Raw genomic sequence first — 24,287 nt, 5'->3', positions numbered from 1 at the left:
ATGTAGAGAAATTAAAGTCAGTTGTATAGATAAAAACTTATTTTAATTGAGATTAGTTAATTGATTAAATAAGATATGCATAAAAAGATTTTGTTTTAAAAAATTTCACAAAACTTTTCAAACATTTATTAACTCCTACATGCACAACTTCAAGCTGAAGTCTGTACCACTACACCATCTGTTGGAAAGATCTGAAGCATCATAAAATTTTAATTACACCGGTTTTTCCAAAGTATATTTTATACCGATAAAATTTCTTGCACTAGGAACATTTTAAATGATTTCAAACAAGAAAAATTAATTAGAATTTACACCAGTAACACAGTTAAAGTTGAATTTATGTGATTAAATCAAGACAATAAGAAAATTAGTTTTCCAATTAACCGGTACTTGATAAAAATTTTACCGAAATGATTCTTCAATAACCGCCGCTGCTCTTGGCCTCCTCGGCAACCCTTGCCTCACCTCATCTTCGGACAGGCGAAACTTCGATTTTCGCCAAGTCCTTAATTTAATTAAAAGGGTTGCACGTACATGGCCGGCCGGTGATCAAATGTGTCCTCGAACATTGCTGTTGGCCGCCTTGGCCACGGTACTGGCCGCCTTCGCCGAGGCCGACTCGACCTCGCACTGTTTGTTTTCGGTGATCAACCCCCACGGCGACCCGGAGCTCTACGACTTTTCGAGGTGATTGAACCCTCTCGTGGTGATTCCAACCCCCATTAATCGATTAACTGGTTTTCAGTCTGGCCACGAGCGATCCCTGGCAGGTGCCCGATGTGTCCGACTCGAAGAGCAAACCCGGCGTTTTGTTCCTGTCGGTGTGCGGACCCCTCAAGGGCCTCACCAAAGCCCAGTGTCCCGACGTGGACGCGTCCGCCTGTCTCGCCCGTCAGGAGGGTGGCCAGTGGCGGACGATTGTGGCCTCCGCAGCGGCGGCCACTGCGAACGCCAGTCTTGTCTACACAGGCACTCGTCTGACGCTCATCCTGCCTGGACACACTCCTTGTGGTGCAGGACAGAATTACTCGGTTGGTTTGTCTCTTTAATTAAACCAAACGATTAAATGATATACTAGGAAAGAATAATTATAGAATATTATAAATATAATTATTTTCTTCTAATCCATGCAATAAATTATGTAATTAAAAGATTCAAATGTATAAAAATATTTCAAAAATAACTATTAGTTTTGATAATTTTGTTAATTCTAATGCTTTTTTTCTTTTGGCTGCTCTAAAGATTAAATACTTTAAATCTTAGTTTTTACATTTAGGAACAATTTTTCAGTATTTTCACTGTCATGATTTATTTCTTGAAATTTGTCTTGTTTCAACTTTCAATATTTATCATTTGTGAGGACTTTCTAATCAGGGCCTTTGTTTAATTCTTAAATAAGTTGGATTTAGGAAAATACGATAATAGAATCAGTTTCGCCAGAGCTCTTTGTTTTTGTTCTTAATCGATTCTTATCTATAACTGGCTCAGTCCAATTTGTTTTCGGAAGTTATCAAATTTCTCTGAAACTTTGTGCATTCCAAAGGCAGAATCAACTGGATGGTTGATAATGTAGCACAGCTCATTTCTCATTTCCCTCTGTCCCCAGCGCAGTATCACATGAAAGCAATTTCAAACCGACAATAAGTCACAATCTAGTTCAATGAACTTCCTGGCACATTGAAATAAAAAAAATTCCTAACCCTGCCTGAGACTTTCTATTTTTATAATAATTATTGTAAATTTATATTTTAAATCCAATAAATATTCTTTACAAATAATCTGTAAAGAATTATATTAATTATCTTTTAAATGAATTATTTTTTTTTGCTTTATCTCTGTCAAAATCATTGTAAATTTTATTGCTAAATTTAATATCAATGTGGCTTACTGTTGAGCTAGTAAGATGAAAAATGTTTATTGATTATTTAAAAATATAGTGAATGAAATCAAAATTTTTTTTAATTGTTTTTTTTTTATTGATTAAAAATTGTATATTTTCCCAAATAAATTGGATTTTTTTTTTCAAAAGTCAATTAACATAATTAATTTTTCTCTATTTTTTCAGGTACATGTACATTTGGTGTGCAATAAGGACAGCGTGGCGGCTCCGTTCTTTGTCGGCCTCACCGGTTGCGAGATCCAGCTGGCCTGGTTCACCGCGGCCGCCTGTCCCTCGGCCGAAGCAACACGCGCCTGTTCGCTGCCCTCTTCCGGAGGCCACTGGTTCGATCTCTACCCGCTGGTGGCCGAAAAGGCCTACCAGGTTTCCGCACCTGACGGACGCGTCTTTTACCTCAACCTGTGCGCTCCGGTCGCTGGAGGTTTGTGTCCGGGGGAAAAGGCCGTCGCCTGCGAGGCCAACAAAACTGTGTCCTTAGGCAGGTTTGCTGAGAACAGCGGCCTGCAACTGGCGGCCGACGGCCTCGTCTCGAGACAACGCGGTGAAAATGACACCATGGTTGAGGTGCACTTTTTGTGCAACCAGAGAGCGCCGTTGGTGCCGAAGCCTGAGTTTTTGAGCGCCAGCAATGGCCACGCTGTGTTCAGGGTCGAGACTCCCTACGCCTGCCCAGCGATACCAGTTGACTGCGTGGTTAGTTTTTTTAAACAAAAATATATTAAAAATCCATGGAATTTAAAAAAAAAATTATATTTTCTATTTTTATATTATTAGATATAATAACTTTGTCTTATTTTGTTCTTAGGCTTATACTAGACAAGGTGTGAAGGTTGACATCAGCCCACTGAGAAAGGCGAATAGCTACTGGATTGTTCGAGATCCACGGGTGAATTACACTCACCTTTTGTACTACATCAACGTCTGTGGTCCTCTGGCCAGAAACCTTCCGTCTCCATGTCATGGTAATTAGTTTTTTGTTCAAATCAACAGTGATTTATAGTTAAAATTTTCAGCTGGTAACATTGGTGCGTGCATTTCAAGCTCCAAACCAAATGTGCCATCCATTCCCTTGGGGGTCGTCGAACATCCGCCTCGATTCACCAAAGACGGAGACTTGCTTTTAACATATCGAGGTAATTTGATTTGAAGCTAGTTGAATAAATTTTTAAACCACTTTAACAGATGGAGCGGATTGTCCTGATGGCAGGAATAAACGCAAAGTTCACATATCTTTTGAATGCAGTGAGCAGGAGCGCGGACCAGAATTTGTAGTCGTCAGTGGCGATTGTGTTTACACATTTTTATGGAAAACTCCAACAGCATGTGAAGCCAAGGTATGCATAATATTTTATTAATTTTTCATTTTTTTATTTTATAAATTTTACTATTAATTTTTAGCCAAATCGAGGCGATAACTGCCAAGTTCTGGACTCTCGTATGTTCTACTCATTCGACCTGCGCTCCTTGTACAACGACATGGAGGACTACGAGGTGCGTGTTGACGGCAGCTTGTTCAGAGTCAACTTGTGCGGACCTCTGCATACCCCATGCAACGGCACCAAGAATGTGAATGTGTGTCTCGCACGAAATGGAAGTGAAACGGCGATTGGTCTTCGAAACGACAAACTCGAGTACATGGATGGTCGCCTCAGTCTCCACCTCACTGGCGAGGAGTGTCTGCCCGGCGTCACCAGCAGTGTGACCGTGATTCTGGCCTGCGAGCACCTCGATCCTGATGGACCTGCCACTCAACCACAGATATTCCCCTCAGGTAAAAATTTAAAATTTGCAACCTGGCCTGATGTATTATTTGAAAATTTTTCTATCCAGGGGTGAATGACTGTCGTTACTTTTTGGTATGGAACCACCCCAAGGCATGTCCACCCTATACTGAAGTCCCCTGCACTGTTCGCATGGAAGATGGCACCCTGTATGACTTGAGTCCCCTCTCGAGACGTTCAGCCAATCACATTGCCCGCAGTCGATCGGGACAGTCCTCAGGTGTTCTTATAAACGTCTGCAGATCTGTCGTTTTCAACAGAGACGCAGCCTGTGAAGCCACTTCGGGGGCTTGTCTGCGTCAGGGAGACAAGTAGGAAAATTTTTACCCTTAAATTTCCGTTTTTTACTAAATTTAATTCTTTTTTTAGATTCATAAACCTGGGCAACGTGCAATCTGGGCCTTTCCTTGACTCGAAGGTGCTGAAGCTGCGTTACGAAGAAGGCGCCCTTTGCCACGCTCCTCGAGGGCCTGTCCACGTGTCCGCCACGGTCACCTTCATGTGTGACCCTGACGCCCTGGAGTCACAACCTGAATACCTTGGAGAGTTTCAATGCGACCATGCCCTGTTTTGGCGGACGGCTGCTGCCTGTCCTCAAAGACCACCCTCGGGCTACAACTGCTCTGTGCTGAGCCCTTATTCAAAGTTCAGGTTCGACCTGAGTCCACTCGCCGGACAGGATCATCCGGCCACTGATGAGTTTGGCCAGCACATGGTACTGTCTGTCTGCTCATCCGTGTCCGACCCATCTTGCCCTAAGGGAATTGGCGCCTGTCAATTGACTGCATCAGGTGGACTCTCAACTGGCGCCAATTCTTCAGACCTCAAATACTTGCCTGGTGGAACTTTGGAGCTGAGATACCAGGGCGGCGATGCTTGTGGAGTTGGACGAAGAAGAGAAACTATTATTGAGTTCTTTTGTGGAGCCGAAGGAAGTCCCGAAGGCCCTCGAGTTGTTGAAACGCTGCAGGTATGCGTCAAAATTAATTTTTTCCCTGCAAGTTTTATTAATTTTTTAAATATTAGGGCTGCATCACTATTGTGCACTGGCACACCAGGTTTGCCTGTGAAAATCCAATTCCCTGCGCGACGTCTCTCTTAGGACACTCAACGGACCTCTCCTCACTGGTGCGAGTTACTCAAAATTACCGAGCCGAACTGCAAGATGGAAGAATCTTCTTCCTCAACATATGCCGACCGCTTCTTCCAAAATTGGGCCTTAACTGTGGCGCTGGCGCTGCAGCGTGTGTGGCTCGAAGATCGGGAGGCACCTTGGTTGAGGAGTTGAACATCGGACACGCGACGACAGGGCCCACTTTGACAGCAGACGGTGCCCTTCTCATCTATTCGGGAGGAGGTTCCTGCCCGAGAAGACCGTCGGTCAATGCGACAACAAGGATTTCATTTAAATGTGATCCTCTGGCTGGAAATGTAAGTTAAATATAATGTTTTAACTCAATATCATTCTATTTATTGTTTTTAGGGCGCCCCAAAATTCGAAAAGGAGACCCCTGATTGCCAATTTTATTTCTCCTGGCCAACGAGTCTTGTCTGCGGTCCTGTGGAGGAAAAAGTGGGCGACTGCAAAGTCTACAGCAGCCAGCTGAAGCGTTTCATAAGTCTTGACAACCTAGGCCAGCAGGTGAGGATCGGCAAATTCACAGTCGACCTCTGTGGCCGTGGCACCGACTGCAGTGGCAACGCTGTTTGCCAACGCTCAGAGGACGGCAACTGGTCATCCTACGGAGTGCTGCAGAAAGCAGTGCTACATGCAGATTATCTCAAGCTGCACTTTGGAGGCGGAGCTTCTTGTCTGCGAAATGGTATGAGCTTTTTTTGTATTGCTTGTTGAGTTTTTATAACTTTTTTACTCTACAACAGACACCTACGGCGCTGAAGTTTGGCTCAAATGCGACTTGAATAACGGAACTGGAACACCTAGAGTGGTTCTGGTGAGTACTCTTTTAATTTGTTTTATCTCTTTACAAAATTGACTTATTAGTCTATAAACTTGACACTTTATTTGATATAGAATCTAGGGGAAATCATTGATAAAGGTATTTTTTTTTATAGTTTATACAACTTGTTTATTGAAAACTTTTGATTCGTTTGTGTAGCACGTGTAACAATCACCGCAATTATTCATCCTAGAGGCTAATTCTCTTTCATTCCTCCCTAATACTAAATTTGAGCAAACCAAAACTTGGAAAAGTTGATTAAACGCTTGAAACGCCATTCTGCAACTGCTCCAGTTTATCGTTGATCTTTATGGCGAGCGGTCGAGGACCCTTGCGTCCTTCGCCCTTCAGTTTTCGATGGGGCATCGCGTATTTCAATTTGTCCCAGAACCACGGGTCTCCCCACTTCACGTAAGTGTTCATAGAGAGGTAGGCGCGCAACTCGGGGTCCAGCTTGTCCAGAGGACCCACGTCCTGCAGCAAAACCAGCAAAACGCGAGCCCGACCTTCACTCATCGCCTGAAAAAAACGATCGATCAATTTTTAATAATTAGTTAATTATATATTTCTGCAGATATATTTATTAACAACAAACTGACCTGCTGGTGAGCCGCTCTGAATTCCATTCGGCCCCAAACGCTCTCCAGATAATTCGGAGAGAGAATTATAAGCGTGCGTCGCGACTCTTCGACCGAGCGGGCGATTTGCTCGGGAATCCAATCCCCTGCGTTCCAGTCTCTGGCGTGGATGCACAATTTGAAGGGCGGCTCTAGTCCAGGTACCAGCGTGTGCGCTACGAAGTTCTCATCTTTGTGGGAGTACGAGATAAATCCGTCGTACTTTTTGTCCTTATCCACCTCCTCCTCGGTGACAAACCACATCAAAAGGTTGTGCGCGTAGAGCCACACCTGGAACCAAATGGTATTAAAATCAGGGTGGTTTTGCAGGGAAATTTGTAAAGCTAATGGGGAATTGTTTTTACAACATTCGCGTGGGGAGTTTTGCGGTGCAGAGAGATAGAAACTGATGGAAACGGAAGAGATAGACACTCGCTTTTAACCTTTGCCTTGAGCACGACATGGCAGGAAGTGGCGCTGTGTTTTTTCGTGGGCTTTTTTGATAAGTAAATTTTTATTAAAAAATTTCACTGGAATTTTAACAATGAAAGCAAAGAATCAGTGAGTAAATATTTAAATAATTTTTGCTTTTTGGCTCAAAAATTTTAATTTTTTCCATAGTAAGTAACTTTTAAAAGTAAAAAAGTAAAATTTACTATTGCAAGTATCATTAAAAGAAAGTTTTCGTGTTGATGTAAATTTGATTTGGTTTGCAAATCAACTCTGAGCCATCTCTGTGACGTGCACAAAAATTACAATTCTTAATCCTACACACCTTGATTTGATGTTGGAATTTGTAGTAGAGAGCGGCAAAAATGCCTAAAATGATGGCTGTCGTCGCAATGACTGCACTTGCGGCCACTGCAATCTGCGAAGTGTTGCATAAATCGTCAGAGCTGATTTTGGTGATTGAGCGTCCGTCATCACACGTGACGTTGGCCAGGTCGGAGACCGCGGCGAAGCGGCGCTGCACAAAGGTCATGAATTCAACGGCCTCGCAGTCGCACTTCCAAGGGTTGTTGCCCAGCGTCAGCCGCTGTGTTTTGTTGATTTTTTCAAGAATTTCTTGCGACAAGCGGCGCAAAGAGTTGCCGTGCAGCTCCAATTCAGTCAGGTTAGGTGGAAGTGCTTCAACGGCAGTCAGGTTGTTGTTGCCCAAATGTAGCCAAGAGGGGTTCACTTCGTGCAGTGAGAAGTTTCCTGATAGGTTTTGGAAGGCGATTTGAAGAATTGGTATCTTTTGGAGGTTTTTTAGTTCACTTGGTTGAGGATACACATGCTGATTGCAGGTCAGTTGTACACCTTTGTAAGCTCGGCGATAGGCGACGGTGCAGTTTTCAAGGCTCTTGACATTTGGTATGGCTGAAATGGGACATAAGAAGTCCTCGGACGTTAGACCAACGACGCACGAGTTTTCAGTGTTCATTTCAATTTTAAACAAATTGTACACTTTCTCAGAGTACTTTTTCTCGAGGTAGGTCAAGAGACCGTAGGTCTCGCATTGGTCGCAGGCAATCGCGGCACCGTCCATTTTTATCAATACGTTCCTGCCTTTTGCAGGATGATTATGTTTGTCATCATCGCTGAAATGGTTCTCCACGTTCATCAGGTTGACACATGTCAAATTGTTCTTGCGAAGGTCAACGACCACGTTGTCAGACAGGAAGTTCAATTCTTCGGCGGAGACGAATGTTATTTCATTTTCTCGCAGGTCTAACTTGTGAAGAAAGAGGAGAGTAATGCGCCAATCAGCGAAGATCTCTGTGATAGAATTGTTGCGCAGAGATAGAGTTTCCAATTTTGTGCAATACTGTAAGGGCGAATAGGCACCCAAGAAGTCATCGCGCAATACATTTTCAAGGCTGAGGTTGTTGTTATCCATGTTGACGTCTTGCAATTCTCTGTTAGCCGCGAATGCCAACGTGTGGATGTCGTCGAGCAAGTTAGAGCTCATATCCAACTTTTGAAGTGCTTTCAAGGGCTGCATAATGTTGGAACTTATGGAAGTCAGTTGGTTTTTGCTAATCAGAAGCGTCTTCAACGCCACCAGTCCAGTAAAGTCTGGCGAGACGGCCAGTTTGTTGCCGCTGAGATCCAGTTTCTCCAACGAGGAGCAGTCAGTGAACATTCCTTCCGGCAAAGATTCGAGTCTGTTGATTGCCAAACTTAAGGTTTTTAATTTACTCGTGCCACTGAGGAAGGCCTCTGGAATTGCAGCGAGTCTTGAACGTTCAATCGAGACCTCCTCTAATTGCTGCAAATCGGCCAGGAAGCCTCGTGGCAAACTCAGCCTGGTGGCGTTGTTGTCGTTCAGCCGCAACTTCTTCAACGTTACAACAGACGCCAGAACACCAGGAGGCAGCGCCTTGAAATTATTCTTACTCAGGTTCAGCTCCTGGAGCTCTGGCAGTTCCGCAAACGCGTCTTGAGCGATTCCAGTCATTTTATTAACACTCAGGTCGAGCGAGGTCAATTTCTGCAAGCCTTCCAAAGGTGCCAGAACGTCGACTTTGTTCCTCCATAGGTTCAATAACCTCAAATTACTCAAATTACTGGGTGGTTGCGTCAGAGAATTTTGTCCCAGCTCAAGCTCAATCAGGGTACTCGGCAGGGTAGGCAGCGTCTTGAGCAAATTATCTCGAAGGTCTAGTTTTTTCAGGGCTATCAAAGGTCTGAAAATACCTTCAGGGAGCTCGCGAATGTTATCAGAAGATAATTGCAGCCTCTGCAGGTGGTCAAAACCGTCCAGGTGTCCGAGCGATAACGGTTGCGTGCCCTTGGCGTTCTCCACCACCAGGGTCTCGACGGCCGACGTGTTCACCAGGGTAGAAAGTTTTGGCAACAAGCAGTAGGAAAACGACATCTTGCGTGCGGCGCCCATCGACCTGAGCGGCGCCAAGTCTTCAGCACTAACATCGTCGGACTCGCACTGCACCCTGAGCTCAGGTGGTTGCTCGGTGGCCTTGAGAAGGTCACCGCAATATATCTCTCGGCCGCCGCTGGACAACTGCAAACACTTGCACTTGGAGGGACACTGAGTGGTGGCGGCGGCGACGGCCGCCGCGACCACCACGGGCACCAACAGCACCCACGAAGGGCCAAACATCACGGCATGGCGACGCGAAAGTTCGGACGGGCGCACCAGGAAAAGGACGAGTGTGAAATGGCGCAGTGCTTGCGGCCGACTAAGCCGAGCTCTCCGGCAGTACCTTGCGACCGAGTGACGCAGGCACCGCAGTGACGTCACTGCAGAAGGAAGGAGGTGGTGAGCGAGAGACCTGCAGTGGAAACAATTCACCTTCAAAGAAAAGAACAAATTGCAGATCCCGAGAGAGAATCCGATCGATTTTATCTAGTTAAAGTAAATAGCCGCACTTGTTTCTCTTGACCTCCATCGCACTTTCGCTTTTGTTGAATGGTTAAAGAAATTGTGAGGATTGGGATTTATTTAAGTTATTATTTTTATTTATTCTTGTCAATTATTATTAACAAATTGATAGTCACTATTGTCTCTGTGTGTCAAAATGTATGTAATTTCCAGCTAGAGTTATTTAAATGCTTTAGTTTGGTACGATTTTTAAGTTTTTATTTCATTTTTTTAACACATGCATATAAGTGTGATTTCTTCTCCAGCCATCCAAAATTTTGATAACAGGAAATAATGGCCGGGTTTGAGGTTTATTCTATCTGTGGTGATCAGCTTCCTGCAGGAGTTAAATTTGAATATTTATAAGCTGGAGAGCGAATAAACCCTGTTTTTTTGTTCACGAAATCCATATCACTTTTTTTTAAATTATGATTATTTTTTTATATATTCATAAATCTATTTTTATTTAAAAGCGTCTCAAAATTCAATAGATTTACAGAAAAAATGAATCCCAGCTGGAAATTACATAAATTTTGACACACATTAATAGTAATAACTATTAATAATAATTTCCCAAGGCGTTTAATTACTAACTCTTACATATTTCTTAGGTAGAATCGAGGGTTTCCCATCAAAACCGTAAATAAATTGAGTATTAATAAATAAAATAGCAAAGAATAATGTATCAAAATTTTCACTCCAATTTTTTATAAATTCAAATTTGACAAGGCCTTAAATCAACAAATTTATTCTTGTAGAAAAAAAAATATTAAATCACCCCACAATTGACTTCATTTTTACATTTAAAAAATCACACCAGACAACGTTGATTTTATTACGCATTAAAAACAAGTTCGATTTCTCCAGCGACTCTGCAGTCCTCTATCGAACTAATAAGAAGTGGAAGACTCACTCACTCGCTGACGGAGTGTGCGTGAAGGAAAATCCAACCTTTCTTCCATTAAACCGCTGCCGATCACGCTCCAATCTTCCATAAACAAAACTAGAATAACAAAAATTCCGCTTTTTTACGGAAATTTCCGCGACTCGGATGGGGTGCGAAATCAATTTGCACGGGATTTCCATATATCTCTTTTATTCTCATTTGGATTTAGCGGCAGAAAGCGCGCTCTTTGTGCCGGGATGATCAGCAAAATCAACAGCACGATTTGGGCGCCGCACCTGACTACGTGTGTGTGTTGTTGCCAGGCGGGTCACTTAACTCGGGGCATAATGTGCCCTTGAAAAAGCTCGTCTTGTCACTTCTCTCGCGCGCCACAATTTTTCAACAAAAATATATATATAAACACTTATAAATTTAGTCGAGAGCACTCGTTTTGCGGCCGCAAACACATTTTAATCCCAATTGCCGCAGGATGGATGATGGACTTGGACCGGGGGGATTTCCAAAGAGTCACCAGTTTTTTTATAGTTTGCACGCACACAAACGCAAACTATTTATTTAATATTCAACACGAGTAGTGAAAAGTGACGGCGGGCGAAACGCTTCAAGGCGAATATTTGAGGAAATTGTTTCGGATCGTCCAGACAATGTGAGCAGCGTAATAAAAGATCTGATTCATAAAATTAATTGGCAACTTGCCGCAAGGAAGAATAATTTAACATTTTTCAGTTTTTAGTAACTTGAAAAATATAATAATGTTTTTCATAAACAGACATTTCTATGATTAAAAGTGCAAAATATATTTATTTTTAAATATTTTATTTTAACAATTTGAAATTTAATTAATTAAAAGAATTTATGATATTAGGAATGTGATCGAAGCACAAATTTATTGCTTAATTCAGATTTAAAATGACCACAAAGTTAAAACTGTGAATTTTAAAGTCATACATTACTTAAAAAACTCTACAATTATTAGAACAATTTAAATTGTGCTCTAAAAAATGAGAAAATTTTAACTCATTTTACACACCATAAAAAAACACCATTTTAAATCCTTCTAATCAAACTATTGTTGATAGGAATAAGTATTTTTCAACATGATTATTAAAAAATATTAATTATCTTTAATTTGCTGACCAACAGCATTTTTTGTTGTTGCAGAAATTCTAATAATCATTGTTTTGATGGCACTTCCATATTTGATCAGATTTTCTCCAACACAAATTAAATCACACAATTTACGTCAATTGCAAAATCACCCAACCAGGAAAATTAATATAGAAAGTTTGGTCAATTTTACATTATTTTCAAAGTCACGCTTGGCAAGAAATACAAATTAGGAATATTGCGTTGACCCCAAACGTAGCGAAAATCCGGTTTATCATGTTGCAAATCACGCTGGCGTTTGTTACACGCAAAGTGAGTTTGCTTCGTCCATTTGGAGTCCAATTATGATAATAAACGGGCAGCTAATTGAAAAGGCATTGAGAGTGCGTTTCGAAAAGTACTTTCTTGTTTTTGTAAAATTCTAAACGTTTTTGAACATTGCAGTCTAATGGATCGCTCGCTGTGACAAACGACGGGTGCAGGATTTAAAAATAATTCACTCATGGGTGTGCAGGTCGTGTCTCGTAACTGTACATTTAGTTATAGTGGAGGACAAAGTTATAGAAACGCGCGACACTCGTCAAATCGCTCTTCTTCGCCGGCGCGAAAGCCACAGAAGTCACTTTACTGCGCGCTTTATTATTTATGTTTGCGGTTTTCCTCGCCAAATGCGATGATTATCATTATTGTTCAGTGAAAAATGAACATCGCAGAGTGACAAACAAAACCAATGTCATACTTCTATTTAAATATAGCAATTTCCTTTTTTTCTTTCCAAAGTAAAGGAAAAAACAAAAGTTTCATGATGTTTTCATTTCATTGAAAATGCAGAACAAAATCTGATATTAAATTTATAATCTTTCAAAGCAGGTGTGGAATTTTTTTTAATTGCTTTTGCACTACAAATCTGTTTTCTTTATATTTAATTGTAATTGGATTTCATGAAGAATTATTAAAAAAATAATAATAATAATAACCTTTCCTTATTTTTAAACAAAATAACAATAATAAATCAATGTTTCTTGGCAAATAAGTGAGGGAAAACATTGGAATGGATGTTTTTATTCAAATTTGAGACGCTCGTGAATCAGTGAAGTAAAATGGGCCGTACAATAATTTCAAGGCCTCAAAAGTTGAAAAACTTGTTTCTTTTTTCTGGAGGGGCTACAACGGAAATTAATTGACGTCCATAGATAAAAATTTAAAGTTTGTATACCTCAAAATTACGGAGAGTCCTAAAAAAAGACGATTAAGATCAATTAAAAAATTAAGAAAATTATGGGTTAGACAATACAAATTTCTTGTTCGTTTTCTATTTTTATTAATCCATTGGAACTTTGCAACCTCGTAAAGGAGCATTTTTTACAAAAGATCACAACAATGAGCTTGTGAGCAACATTGTTGCAATGAACTGAATTAAAAAACAAATCTTCATGCCACTTTTTAAAAGAAAAATTGGTTTAAATTTATTATTGACTATAAAATAATTTTTTTTATTACCAATTTTGCTATGAACTTTCCAATTATTCTTACAATCACAAATTTTTGTTGACGAATGTGCACAATATTAGTTTTTTTTTATTAATTGATGGATCAAACGGCCTATTAAATCAATAACAACAATTTTGCTTTAATTGTAAGAGTAAAGATTTAAAAAATCTGGGGAGGAGTAATTAAATTTTTGGTTGATTTTCACTCTGAATTTTTTGTAATTTTTTTGTACCATTGAACTTGAACCAACTTCCGTTTTCTGAAATTCTATTTTGTAATTATCCAAATTAAATTGTTAGATTTAATTTTAGTAAAATGTTCATAGTTTGAACATTTTTGCAGTTCATTTTTAATTGCAATTCCAGATGGAAAAAAAGCTTTATTTGCTTCTCCCGTTTGTTTTCAGTAAAAATCGTTCTTGAAAGATTATTAAAATTAATGTTCGACTGCAAAATTACGAAATCCTCCAAGTCGAGTAAAGAGGATTTACGTGTAAATTTTTTTATCATCGCGATCTGCGCGACCGGTTCTTGCAATTGACGAGACGAACGTGCATGAATTCTGCGTTAATCGCACAGCAAATAATAATGTTTTGCGTAATATCGTTGACCGTGCGGCGATGAGTGTCGCGCGATGGCTGCGGAGAAAGTGATATATTCAAAAAGGGCCCGCTGTAATAATAAACGTGCGGCGGCGGCAGATCCTGGTGAAAGTGCGAGGTCCTTTCGGTTGCGCCGCGCCGCGCCGACCACAGCCCGGTCGTTCACTCCCGTTCTCATGTACATATTTATTATTATTCCATAGCTCGAGTGCGCACCTACGAGCGAAATGAAATTTTAATCGCCGAGGAGGATTCTCTCGAGACGTCATTAGGATGAGCAAAAAATTTTAAATGAAATAAAAAGCGCGACTCTTTAAACGAGAATTAATGAGCGTTTTGAGCGAAGCTGAACGCGAATTCCTCTCCGCATGTCGAGGGAAAATTTAGCATGTGAAAAATAATGTTCAAGAAAAGAGTGCCTAATTTTTTTCACGCACCTTAACGCACGCTGTAATTATTTACTTCCTCTGCGCCGTGCTCTTTGAAGCCTGGAAAAACATTTTTTTTTTGACATTTTTTAAAAAGACTGGTAGCAAACGCAAAATTTGATTAGGAATCTGAAAAAAAAACATTAGAGTATTAAAATTTAGGAACCTAAAATATTAATTAAGCAAATGAGTCACTCAGCTGTTCTTTATAGGTCTAAAAAATTCACACAAAATTAGCGAGAGTTGCTGGAATTGCCATTAGTTTTAACCTTGACAGCTTGACTAGACATAATATACAAATTTAAGCAAATTTTACTTCAGACGTTTATAAGCTTAAATTAAAGTGTTTTTTTATGATAATTTGATTCTAATAAACATATAAATATCAAATCATCGGTAACAGAAAATTTTATTATTTTAATTTTACTCTTAATGAAAAAATTGAGTGTTCCCAAATTAATGGGTCGCATATTTTGTTCCTTTTACAATATGTACATGTCTCCTATCAAAATTATAGAAAATCCATACTCCATGAATTTCTTTTCCAAAATCGAGAATCTGCTGCATTTCTTTTTTTAATAAATACATTTAATTTAAATGAATACCCTGAATAAAATTCGCCGATCTCAAAGACAGATTCTTATGAATTTCTTTATTATTCCATTTATTCCTACAACATTTTTCTATTATTATTATTTTTTTTTTAAGGTTTAGGTCATTTTATTTTACCAAACTTTATCTATAATTTAGCAAAGCGCATTAGCGGTTGGTTGCACTAGAAAAAGACTTCTCAATTACATAATAGAAACAAACAATGTCATTACTGGGAATTCCATAGACTATTTCTTGCAAGATTCGCTTTCTCATTTTTTCATATTAAAACTGCAGCATTAAAGGTCCCGTCGACGTCTGTTTGCAGGATCATTCGTGCTACGCCATCTTTGAGTGGCGAACGGACGCTGTGTGTCTTCAGCGGACGGTCGGGCCCACTTTGCAGCCCGAAGCGGCCGACTCGGAGAACCAAGAAGTGCAGACCGGCCATGCCACCACCGCCATAGGTGAGATTCACGTCAAAGTAGTTGTGAATTTAAAGAAAAAAATCAAAATTTTATGAAGTATTTTTATTCACGATTTGAACGTTTTTGAGCAAATTATTATTGGACTTAAAAATTCGGTATATAACTTTCAAAGTTTCTAAGTAAATTGAAGGCATCTTTGCTTTATAAATTTATAAATATATATTTTTTTAAATTGTTGAATTAATCCTACAAAATGTTAACTTATTGCATTTAAAATTTAATCATGCAATAAAAAACAAAACAGGTTTAAAAAAATTACAACAAATTTCATGAATTTCACTTAAACAGTTCTTATCATGTATTAATTTTTTCAATTTTTTACAATTTTTCATTGAAATGAAAAAGAAAGATCCTAGGCTTGTCTGCGTGTTCCTTGAATGGGCTTATCTATGTCATTTAACTCTGTTATCATCTCGATTTGCTGCAATCTTATCTAAAAAAAAATAGACGTCATATTTTTGCCAGTCAGTTGCATTAAAAAGCGATTCGCGAAATGATTTCAGTCGCGCTGGTGGTGACCGCAAGTCTTCTGAGCTTGGGCGTCGGCGCCGTGGTGGTTGTTCGGCGCCGCTACCCCCTTCTGTGTCTCTCGTGGCGGCTCCCGTGGCCGTCCTCGGCCTCGCACACGCAGGTCCACTATTCAAGGGTGAGTATCTTTTTGTTCAGGCATCGCTCAATGACGTTTTGTGAATTTTTTGCTGATTTGTGCTTTTTTCAAGTTTATTTTTTCCAACCAAAATTTTTTTCAATTTAGTACGTATTAGACTTAAAATTTGTAAAATAATAATCATAAAATCATTTTTTTTTTAAATGTCAAATGAAATTAAATCAAATGAGATCAAGTTGCATTAATTAATAAACGTTTCAGCCATACTTCAATGAAGTTTTGTGATTTTTTTTGGCTGATTTTTGCTAATTATTTAAATTCTCTTATATCTTTGGATCCTTTTAAATAGAAAAACCAAATATTTTTTTTTTTTTTTAAATACATTATACATCATTTCCTTTTTTTAAATGAAAATCATGTCATTCAAATTTACCTTAATTCAAGTCAATGGAAATTGAGTTTGCAATTAATTGTAGTAATTTAAAATGAACCGCATGCTTTGTATTGTCAGTTGTCTAATTATTGTGTTTTGCGTCTTGTCTCCGTGTCGCTGCTTCAGGAGACGCTGAGTACGTATTGAGACGAGGCAGCTTTGCAGGCGCTGTCGGTGGCCGAGGCCAACGCCGTCCTGCAAAACCACCAGGAACTTGAGTGGGACAGTGACGAGGAGCTGCTCAAGTTGTGAACCAAGACTGACTGATTCGCCACCAATAATATTTCTCATCCTCCAGCTGCTTGATTTGACGGAAGTGATTTGACTCGAATAGGCAGAGCTAATTTTATAACTGAAACTGAACATTCCTGTCCCCGTTTATGTATTTGTGACACCTTCTATAATATATATTTAATGATTTTTATTTGTGCTTTAAAATAAACTGACATATGTATTGACGTAAATGTGTAAAAATTGGTCTTTTCTTTCAGAAAAATCACACAAAATTTTAAGTAAATTTACTTATCAAAATTTATTAATCTCTGGATAAAACCTGACAGTCATTTAACAAATTTCGCTTCCCCGGGGGAAGTACCAGAGGCGAGCATTAGTAGCATTAAATTTCTTCATAGCATCTCACTTTTTTACTTAAACAGTTACATTGTTTTGCTTGGTTGAGAAAATAAATACGAGAGTCGGCTGGGAGGCCGCCGGCCGGGAATGACTAACGGGGCCGAGGACTAGTCGCAGTATCACAGTCAGGGGGCAGCCGAAATTCCTCCGGCCACCTACGTCCTCGGGACCACCACCCAGTCAGGTGGCGCCCCCCGCGCCCTCCGGATCAGCTCAAGCTGCCGTCGTAGGTTCCGCTGCAATTGTTCCAAGTTTTCCTGCAAAAAAATCAAATTGTAAAAAAATTTGAAATTTTTAAATAAATAAATTGCAAACAATTAAAAAGACTAGCAAAAAATATATTTAAAATTCAAATGAGTTTCAAAGCCAATCTAATTTACTTTTTTTTTATAATAAAAAAATTTGAGGCAACATGACTCAAGATGCGGCAGCAGATTCTAATAAAAACACCAGAAGCTGCGTGACTCATCCGAGGCGAAAATCAACAGAATCTTTACTTGACAACAGAACACGGAAACCAAAATAAACACGACCGGCGATCGGAGAATTTTGATTAATTAATATTAAAAAATTAAAGCCGGAACCTTTTCGCTCTCGAGCTTAGCGAGTTCCTCGAGTTGCTGCGAGGGTTGCTGCAGCTGCTCCTCGGACAACTTCTCGGCGAGGTGGTCCCTGTACTGCCGCGTGTACGCCATCTCGGTCTGCACCCTGAAGTACTCCTGCGCCAGCTGCTTGTGCTCGTTGAACACCCGCAGCGAGTCCGGGTTGTCCGGGTCGGGCGGCAGCGGCTGCAGCTTGGGGTCCAGCATCTGGTACACGTTGTCCAGCTCCTCTGTAACCGAATGAAAAGAGCGGCGAGTGAGTGAGCGAGCGTCTAAATCCGGAGGAGCAGCGCGCGCTGACTCACCCGCGCTAAATGGGGAGCGCGCGTGCCAGCCACTCAACGCGGCCCTCTACTCCGTGGGCTCGACCCAACACCACATGTTGACAAAAATCAATGCCCGACTTGCGATTATTTTTGCAACCATCAAATTAATTTGCTTTCAACAATTCAAACGCTTTTGCATGTTTGAAAAATTTAAATTTTAGAAAATATTTATGAAAACATATTTATAAAAACTCCGTTTGAAATTTCAAGAAAAAGATTAAATAAACAATATTTAAAAAAAAAAACTAAATTTTAGAAAAAACGTTGAAAATAAAAAAAAATCAGAAAATATTTTAATTCGAGCTTTTCATCATTTGGGCAACAAGTTGATCTATTTTATTTACACGTTTTTAATTAATTCAATCTTATATCTAAGAAAAAATTCGTGGTTTTACTGTTGGAATATGTAGTTTTAATAAATATCGGTTCAAAATTAAGTGAGCCTGGGTTAAAAAATGCTTGCAACGTTTCTCAGTTTATTAGAGAAACCGAAACTGATATTTACTGATATTTAGAGATTCTGCAGCCAGAAAAAAAAAGCAAATTCTGATTGACGTGTTTGCATATAAAAAGCACACTAGTTGAGAATTTCTTGCGTTGAAACAAACAAAGCTAGCAACAAATTGAAATTTTAAACGTTTTTGGCAGTTCTTTCAAACCTTTCAAAAAAACAAAAGTTAATAAAAAATTTATTTTCGAAAGAAATCTCAGCGTGGATTCAGATACTGAGCGAGAAAACCAATGCTCGGAAAATGAATAAAAATGTCAAAATTTCAACTTTTAATTAAACTTTTTTTCAAAACAGGTTCCGATTTCTGTTTCCAAAAAACTAATTATTCCACTTAAAACTCTGAAATTAGGACAAACGACTCTTTTATGTTCTATTAAAAAAAGTGCTGAACCATTTTGGTCATAATTATGGGCACGGAATATAAAATACAGAGTCAATTTTTTACAATTTTCCTTAAACTCCATAAAATATGGTTGCCTACCATGACCGAAACCGGTAAAACCATTTAATTTTTAATACTACAAAATTGCTATAAAAATAATCCTGCACTGTTCTTCATGCAAAAGTTAAGTCTAATAATTTATTTTTAATCCTCTTGACAGGAACAATTTTAAGCTTAAATCACTTAATAATAAAATTTGAATGTCAAAATCTTTTGTCTGTAATTTGCATTTTAATGATTGAAATTTAGCTTTCCAAAGAAATTAAAATTATTAAATAACTGTAAAAAAAAAAATCAAATTTTTAATTAATTACAAAATTAATTCAAGCGAGGACCGCGGGTTTGAGTTTTCTCCTCGGAGCGCGCGCGGCGAGTGCGCGTCGTAAATAAAGAGGCCAGGCCGGCCTGCCAATCAGCCCGATAATCAAAAGTGCCCCCTCGCCCGCCGCGCCGACCCCCGAGTGAGTCGTCCGAGGGCGGTCCTTCTTTCTTCGGGTGAGTCACCTGGTCAAGGCGATCCCGATTTGACCGAGATGCACTTTCGAGACTGCCGTTCGCCACCGCCGCTGCACTCCCTCCCTTCCGACCCGGCCGAACTAACTTGGGACCCGTGATTAATTGCGGCCGATGATTAATCGCGAGAATTTTCAAAGTACCGAGAGGCCGCGAATAAAAATAATAACGTGAATCGGCACGCACACGTGGTCGCGCGCGACTCGCAGCACCAGTTGCAAAATGCGAAATGCACTTTCGCAATCCCAAATCTAATGCGTTTGATGCTGCTAAATTGAGATGACTTGGAGATTTTATGCTAGTTTTATTTAAAAAGGATGATTTAATTTGTCGTCGAAAAACAACATCAATCTTATAATTTAGTCAAAACTCATTTTATAGAAGCAGAGCAAGTAAAAAAGTGGTGGACTTGAATTTTATAAATGTATAAAATCAAGATAAAATTTTATATAAAATTATCTTAATTGCAAATTTGTGATTGCAAAACAAAATTTAAAAGGCTGTTAATCATCGCAGCATTTAATTAAAAATTTAATTTATTTTCATATTATATCAAAATACAGCCACTAAAATCAAGAACGGAAAAAATATTAGAACTTTGAACTAAACATTAAATTATAGATAAAGGATCAATACTCTATTATTTGTTTTTAATTTTTCTTTAATGGCTTTTGGATTAACCATTCAAACGCAATAAAACTGACTTTACAGACTCAAAAATTTAATTTTTAGTTCATTTTTTGGAAGTATTGATGCCTTGTTTGGTTTTAATTTTATTTACATATTAAAAATCCAACAGTTTTATATGGATACTTATATTATTTGCCTCATTCTTAATTTTTATTTAATTATTATAATTATTTTTAAGATTTTGATTCCATTTACAGCTAGATTTAGGTAGCAAAATCTTTATATAATATTAACAGATTTGATTAAATAATTTATAAAATCAACTGGATAATTCCTTCCAGATAATTAAATCTCCAGAAGGAGGAATATTAGAATTCAATTTCAATGATAGATCTTGACTTTGCTGGCCTAATTTATATATTTTGGAAGGAACCCCTCAATTATTATTTAATTAAATCGCGGGACATTAAAAGAAAATATCCATAAACATATAGTTCTATCATGATTTTGTTTAGCAAATTAAGATATTTTTAAGTAAAATCAATCATATAAATTATCTTTAATTAGTTTTTCAACTTCAACCAGTTCCAGTTAATTTGCACTTCAATTTACAAACAAAATCTATCCCTTTCTAGCTGTTTTCCAAAAAAAAAGGGAAACCCCAGGAAAAAAATTAAGTAAACAAAAATCGTTCAAGGGCAAAAAATTTCTATACAAATATTTTTCTTTTTCATCGAGAGCCATGTGCTTTTCTAAATTTGTTTTGGTTTCGGGGGCGGCACTCACCGGAGGCGGCAGTCATGGTGCTAATTGCGCGGCATTCGGGTGACTGACTGATTCACGCGATTCGAGGGAGACACGGTGGGACAGGGAGGAGGGCGGTTTCGCGCAGGACAAGAGAGGGTGCCACTCACCAGACTCGGAGCCGCTGGGCTGTTGCTCCTTGGCGCGCGGCGCCGCCGGCGGAAGACTCGCCACCGCTGCTGAAAAACAGAGAGACGCAAACTTCTTAGGATTGGAAAAATGCCATATTTGGCGCAAAGAGCGCTTTTGATTGAGCCGGCGCCAAAGAGTGACTGAACGTTTACTAGTGTGACTCATTTGGATCAAGGTCTTCAAAACACTTAAGATTCAGAGCGAAAAAATTGTATTATTTTTATTTCAAGTTAATATTTTTTATCGCTTTTACAAAAAAAAAGGAGTGAAAAACTGTATAAAAAAATAAAATCCAACAAACAATTATTTACTTTTAGTAGAATTTCACGATCAAGGGTTGCTTCATGGTGATTTGAATTTAGTCGGCTTTTCCTCGAGAAATATTTTTAAATTTAAATAAATTTTCAAGGAAAATTGAAAAAATTGTTGCTTTAAAAGATTTTTTTTTTTAAATATTGATTTTTCCATTAATTCTTGTCAAAATGATTTCAAGCTCATAAATTATGTCAGCCGAAACAGAGAGAACAGGATTTGTTTTTCTTAATAATAAACACTCGTTTGAAGAAGATGACACTTGAGGAGATGATCATGGAAATGACCAGAAATGACGATATCGGACTTTTTCTAATAAACAACTCACAAAACCCGTCAAGGAAAAGCCAACTTTAAATTCAAATTTTGTTAGTAATATTTTGATATTGAGTTGAATGGGATGGCTCAGGCATTAGTTTTAGCAATTACAGGGCAAGATAAGTCCGGAAATGAATGAGATGAAATGCAGAAATATGAAAGCAAAATAAATCAAAATTTAAAAAAAAAAAAAATTAATTAATTTCATCAATGATTAAAAAAAAAATATATTTCTTGACTAAACAGAGCTAATTATGAGTATTCAAAAATTTCCTTAACGAAAATACTGAATTTCACAGATTGACAATGAGATTAGATCTAAATATTTGCACAAACATCTCTTGAGATAATTAAAATATGTAAATATAATTAAAGGATTTGAAATCCTCACCAGGAATACTCTTGACCTCCTCGACAGGACTGATCTCGTCGCCCACCTCCCACTGGTCGTTGTTGATGTTGGACTGGCGCACCTGCGGCCTCTTGGGCGGTGTCAGGAGGGTGGTGGGCCGACTGGCGGTGAGAGCTTCGAGACGGGCAAAGGGGTGCGGCTTTGATTCTGGAGTGGGCTCCGGCTCGGTCACCTCCACTGAGAGGGCGGCCATTTGCGTCGAAAGCACCGAACTAATTGTTCCGTTAAGAGAAGTGGCTGCGGATTAAAAAATAGCAACATTGTAAATACAGCTATCGGGCGAAAACTTAATTATCTGTGCCTTGATGTTGGGCTAATGTTACACTTCCTAGTAAAAGAACGGGCCGCTTGTTTTAAACAAAAGCAAACAAGTTCGCTTGGCAAAGTGCCAAACTCAATTTCCTTAACTTTTCCTGGTCTTGTTTAACAGATGGGAATACAAAAAAAAAACACGCATTGAAATCGGATGGCGGGGATAGAAGAATTATTATAATAAGCTTCCCCGAATAGTTGGCAAGGAGCTGAGTGTGGGTTTTCCCCACGGGACGTGATGTATGGCCCACAAGGCGAGCGTTTTGAGCAAAAAATAGACACCACTGGGCAGCAGGAAAGAGCAGACGCAAAAATAATGATTTTCTGTTTGTCTGCCCTCGTTACACAAATGTTACTGGAACGGTTTTTAAAATAGATTTGAAAATTTAAATTATACCTGGCCAGAATTTTACGTAAGAAGGAATTTCTGAAAATTACAAAATGTTTCAAAATTCATGCACGGAATTTGGCCTTACTTGTTTGAGGTCCGAAGGTCTCAATGGTGCCCTCGTCTTCTTCGTCCTCTTCATCCTCCTCTTCGACCTCACTGCTTTGATCTTCGTACTCAGTGATTGGCACGTCACCCCCAGGAAAATGAACGGCCAATTTTTCCATCTTGTCAACAACATCCTGCATGGAAGGTCTTTCTGACGATTCTTTTTCCCAGCACCCTGTCATTAGAGCCTCCAAAGGTGGCGGACAATTTGAGATTAGCGGCGGCCGCTGTCCCGTGTGGACGGCCCACAAAATGGCAACGGTTGTGCCTTTGATGTTGTCAAAGGGCCGTCTCCGAGTCAATACCTGAATGGTTAAGAATTTTAGCGAAGTTTCAAAAATTGGAAACTAATACGAACCTCCCAAAGAATAATTCCCCAACTGAACACATCGCACTTCTCCGTGTAACTTGAGCCTTCGAAGACCTCCGGGGCCATCCAGGCGGCCGAGCCCTGGTTGTTTGTGAGATGGCCGCAGGTGGTCAGATCCCTGGCGGTTCCGAAGTCGCATATTTTGAGTCTGGTGCCTCCTCGATCAACAAGGAGCAAATTTGGCGGCTTAAGGTCTCGGTGTATCACTTTCGGCTGCAGGCTGTGCAAATAGGCAACTCCTCGGGCGCACTGCAAAGCCCAGCTAATGGCGTGCCCTGCCGAGTATTGCCGATGAGGCCGACTGTGTAATACTGCAATCATGTAAAATAAATATTAGTTCAAATTTCAAAGGTAAAGAATTAAAAATCGATTTAATAATAGACAAAAATAGCTTGAGGATTTGATTGTCTTGTCTTGTAAGTCCAATTTTTCCAAAGATAAAAGTATTTGATAAGTCTTTCCATTCAGGAAAATTAAAATGAAAAGAAATCAGTATTTAACATTTTCAAAATTAAGTTTCAAATCCAAAAGCTCTTTGATAGGATTTGTCACTTGTGGTATTCTTTTAATTATTTCAGAATTAATAATTATAAAATTTAAAACTTGCTCACAATTGTAAAGAGAGCCACCCTCTGCAAATTCCATCACAAGACAAACGGGCCGGACAGTGCTGGCGCCGTACAGACGAATGATGTTGTCGTGCCGGACGCGCGACAGCTGCTTTTTCTCGACGGCGAACGCCCGTTTTTCCGAGTCGGACTCGATGATCTTGACTGCGACGGGTCGCTGTCGCCACTCGGCTCGCCACACAACGCCGAAAGAGCCCCGGCCGACGACCTGTGGGAATAAGCAGCGAAATGAAAGAGAAGATTGCGAGGGTGGACGTTTTCGTGTTTATAATTCTCGTACCTCGACCGTGGTCACCTCGGCGAAGTCGATCTCCTCGACGAAGGAAGACTCCTCTTTCAGCTGCGCCATCGGCGGGGCGCCGCAAACCAAGGAAAACGGGCAAAATCAACGCAGACGACACCCTCGCACCAAAACACCTCGCTCTAGGTCGCCGCCATTTTCCTTCCGGTCCGGCTGACAATGTTGCCGCCCCTCTGAATTCCTCGCCGCGAAATGCCATTCGCGGAGAGCCGATTGCTTCGTTTCTCTCGCATTTCGCTTGTTCAGTCAAACCAAGTCAATTAGATTC

At 39.5% G+C, this 24,287-nt stretch overlaps 3 protein-coding genes across 6 annotated transcripts; 1 reads left to right on the top strand and 2 right to left on the bottom strand.

Moving 5' to 3' along the window:
• Nucleotides 1-416: 416 nt before the first annotated feature.
• Nucleotides 417-16,764, top strand: LOC132194769 (cation-independent mannose-6-phosphate receptor). 2 transcript variants are annotated; one of them, XM_059616258.1, is made up of 15 exons: nt 417-687; nt 746-1,031; nt 2,066-2,593; nt 2,706-2,862; nt 2,914-3,033; nt 3,083-3,234; nt 3,299-3,671; nt 3,731-3,992; nt 4,051-4,651; nt 4,708-5,112; nt 5,165-5,504; nt 5,563-5,633; nt 15,077-15,215; nt 15,740-15,882; nt 16,442-16,764. In XM_059616258.1, the coding sequence occupies exons 1-15, from the start codon at nt 554-556 to the stop codon at nt 16,526-16,528; spliced, it is 3,798 nt and encodes a 1,265-aa protein (XP_059472241.1). In that variant the 5' UTR covers nt 417-553; the 3' UTR covers nt 16,529-16,764. The 2 variants fall into 2 exon arrangements, with proteins under 2 accessions (XP_059472241.1, XP_059472242.1); XM_059616259.1 differs by having other exon boundaries at nt 16,403-16,764.
• On the bottom strand, nt 5,735-10,565 carry LOC132194771 (protein toll). The gene is made up of 4 exons (XM_059616261.1): nt 10,541-10,565; nt 7,032-9,534; nt 6,239-6,547; nt 5,735-6,158 (listed from the first exon to the last, which is right to left on the bottom strand). Exons 2-4 carry the CDS (start codon nt 9,360-9,362, stop codon nt 5,898-5,900), a joined length of 2,901 nt encoding a protein of 966 aa, XP_059472244.1. The 5' UTR covers nt 9,363-9,534; nt 10,541-10,565; the 3' UTR covers nt 5,735-5,897.
• Nucleotides 16,765-16,782: 18 nt separating the features above from the next.
• LOC132194774 (mitogen-activated protein kinase kinase kinase 7-like) lies at nt 16,783-24,254 on the bottom strand. Of its 3 annotated transcripts, none has more exons than XM_059616265.1 (8): nt 23,999-24,226; nt 23,701-23,926; nt 23,078-23,400; nt 22,700-23,024; nt 21,891-22,148; nt 20,848-20,913; nt 17,494-17,741; nt 16,783-17,166 (listed from the first exon to the last, which is right to left on the bottom strand). In XM_059616265.1, the coding sequence occupies exons 1-8, from the start codon at nt 24,065-24,067 to the stop codon at nt 17,065-17,067; spliced, it is 1,617 nt and encodes a 538-aa protein (XP_059472248.1). In that variant the 5' UTR covers nt 24,068-24,226; the 3' UTR covers nt 16,783-17,064. The 3 variants fall into 3 exon arrangements, with proteins under 3 accessions (XP_059472248.1, XP_059472247.1, XP_059472250.1); XM_059616264.1 differs by having other exon boundaries at nt 20,848-20,916; nt 23,999-24,220; XM_059616267.1 differs by lacking the exon at nt 16,783-17,166 and having other exon boundaries at nt 17,600-17,741; nt 20,720-20,916; nt 23,999-24,254.
• Between the last annotated feature and the right edge of the window lie 33 nt (nt 24,255-24,287).

The sequence above is a fragment of the Neocloeon triangulifer genome, unplaced genomic scaffold (genome assembly GCF_031216515.1).
Source record: "Neocloeon triangulifer isolate White Clay Creek 2 clone unplaced genomic scaffold, ASM3121651v1 ptg000008l, whole genome shotgun sequence".
Taxonomy (NCBI): domain Eukaryota; kingdom Metazoa; phylum Arthropoda; class Insecta; order Ephemeroptera; family Baetidae; genus Neocloeon; species Neocloeon triangulifer.
This window is presented reverse-complemented; position numbering and strand designations above follow the sequence as displayed.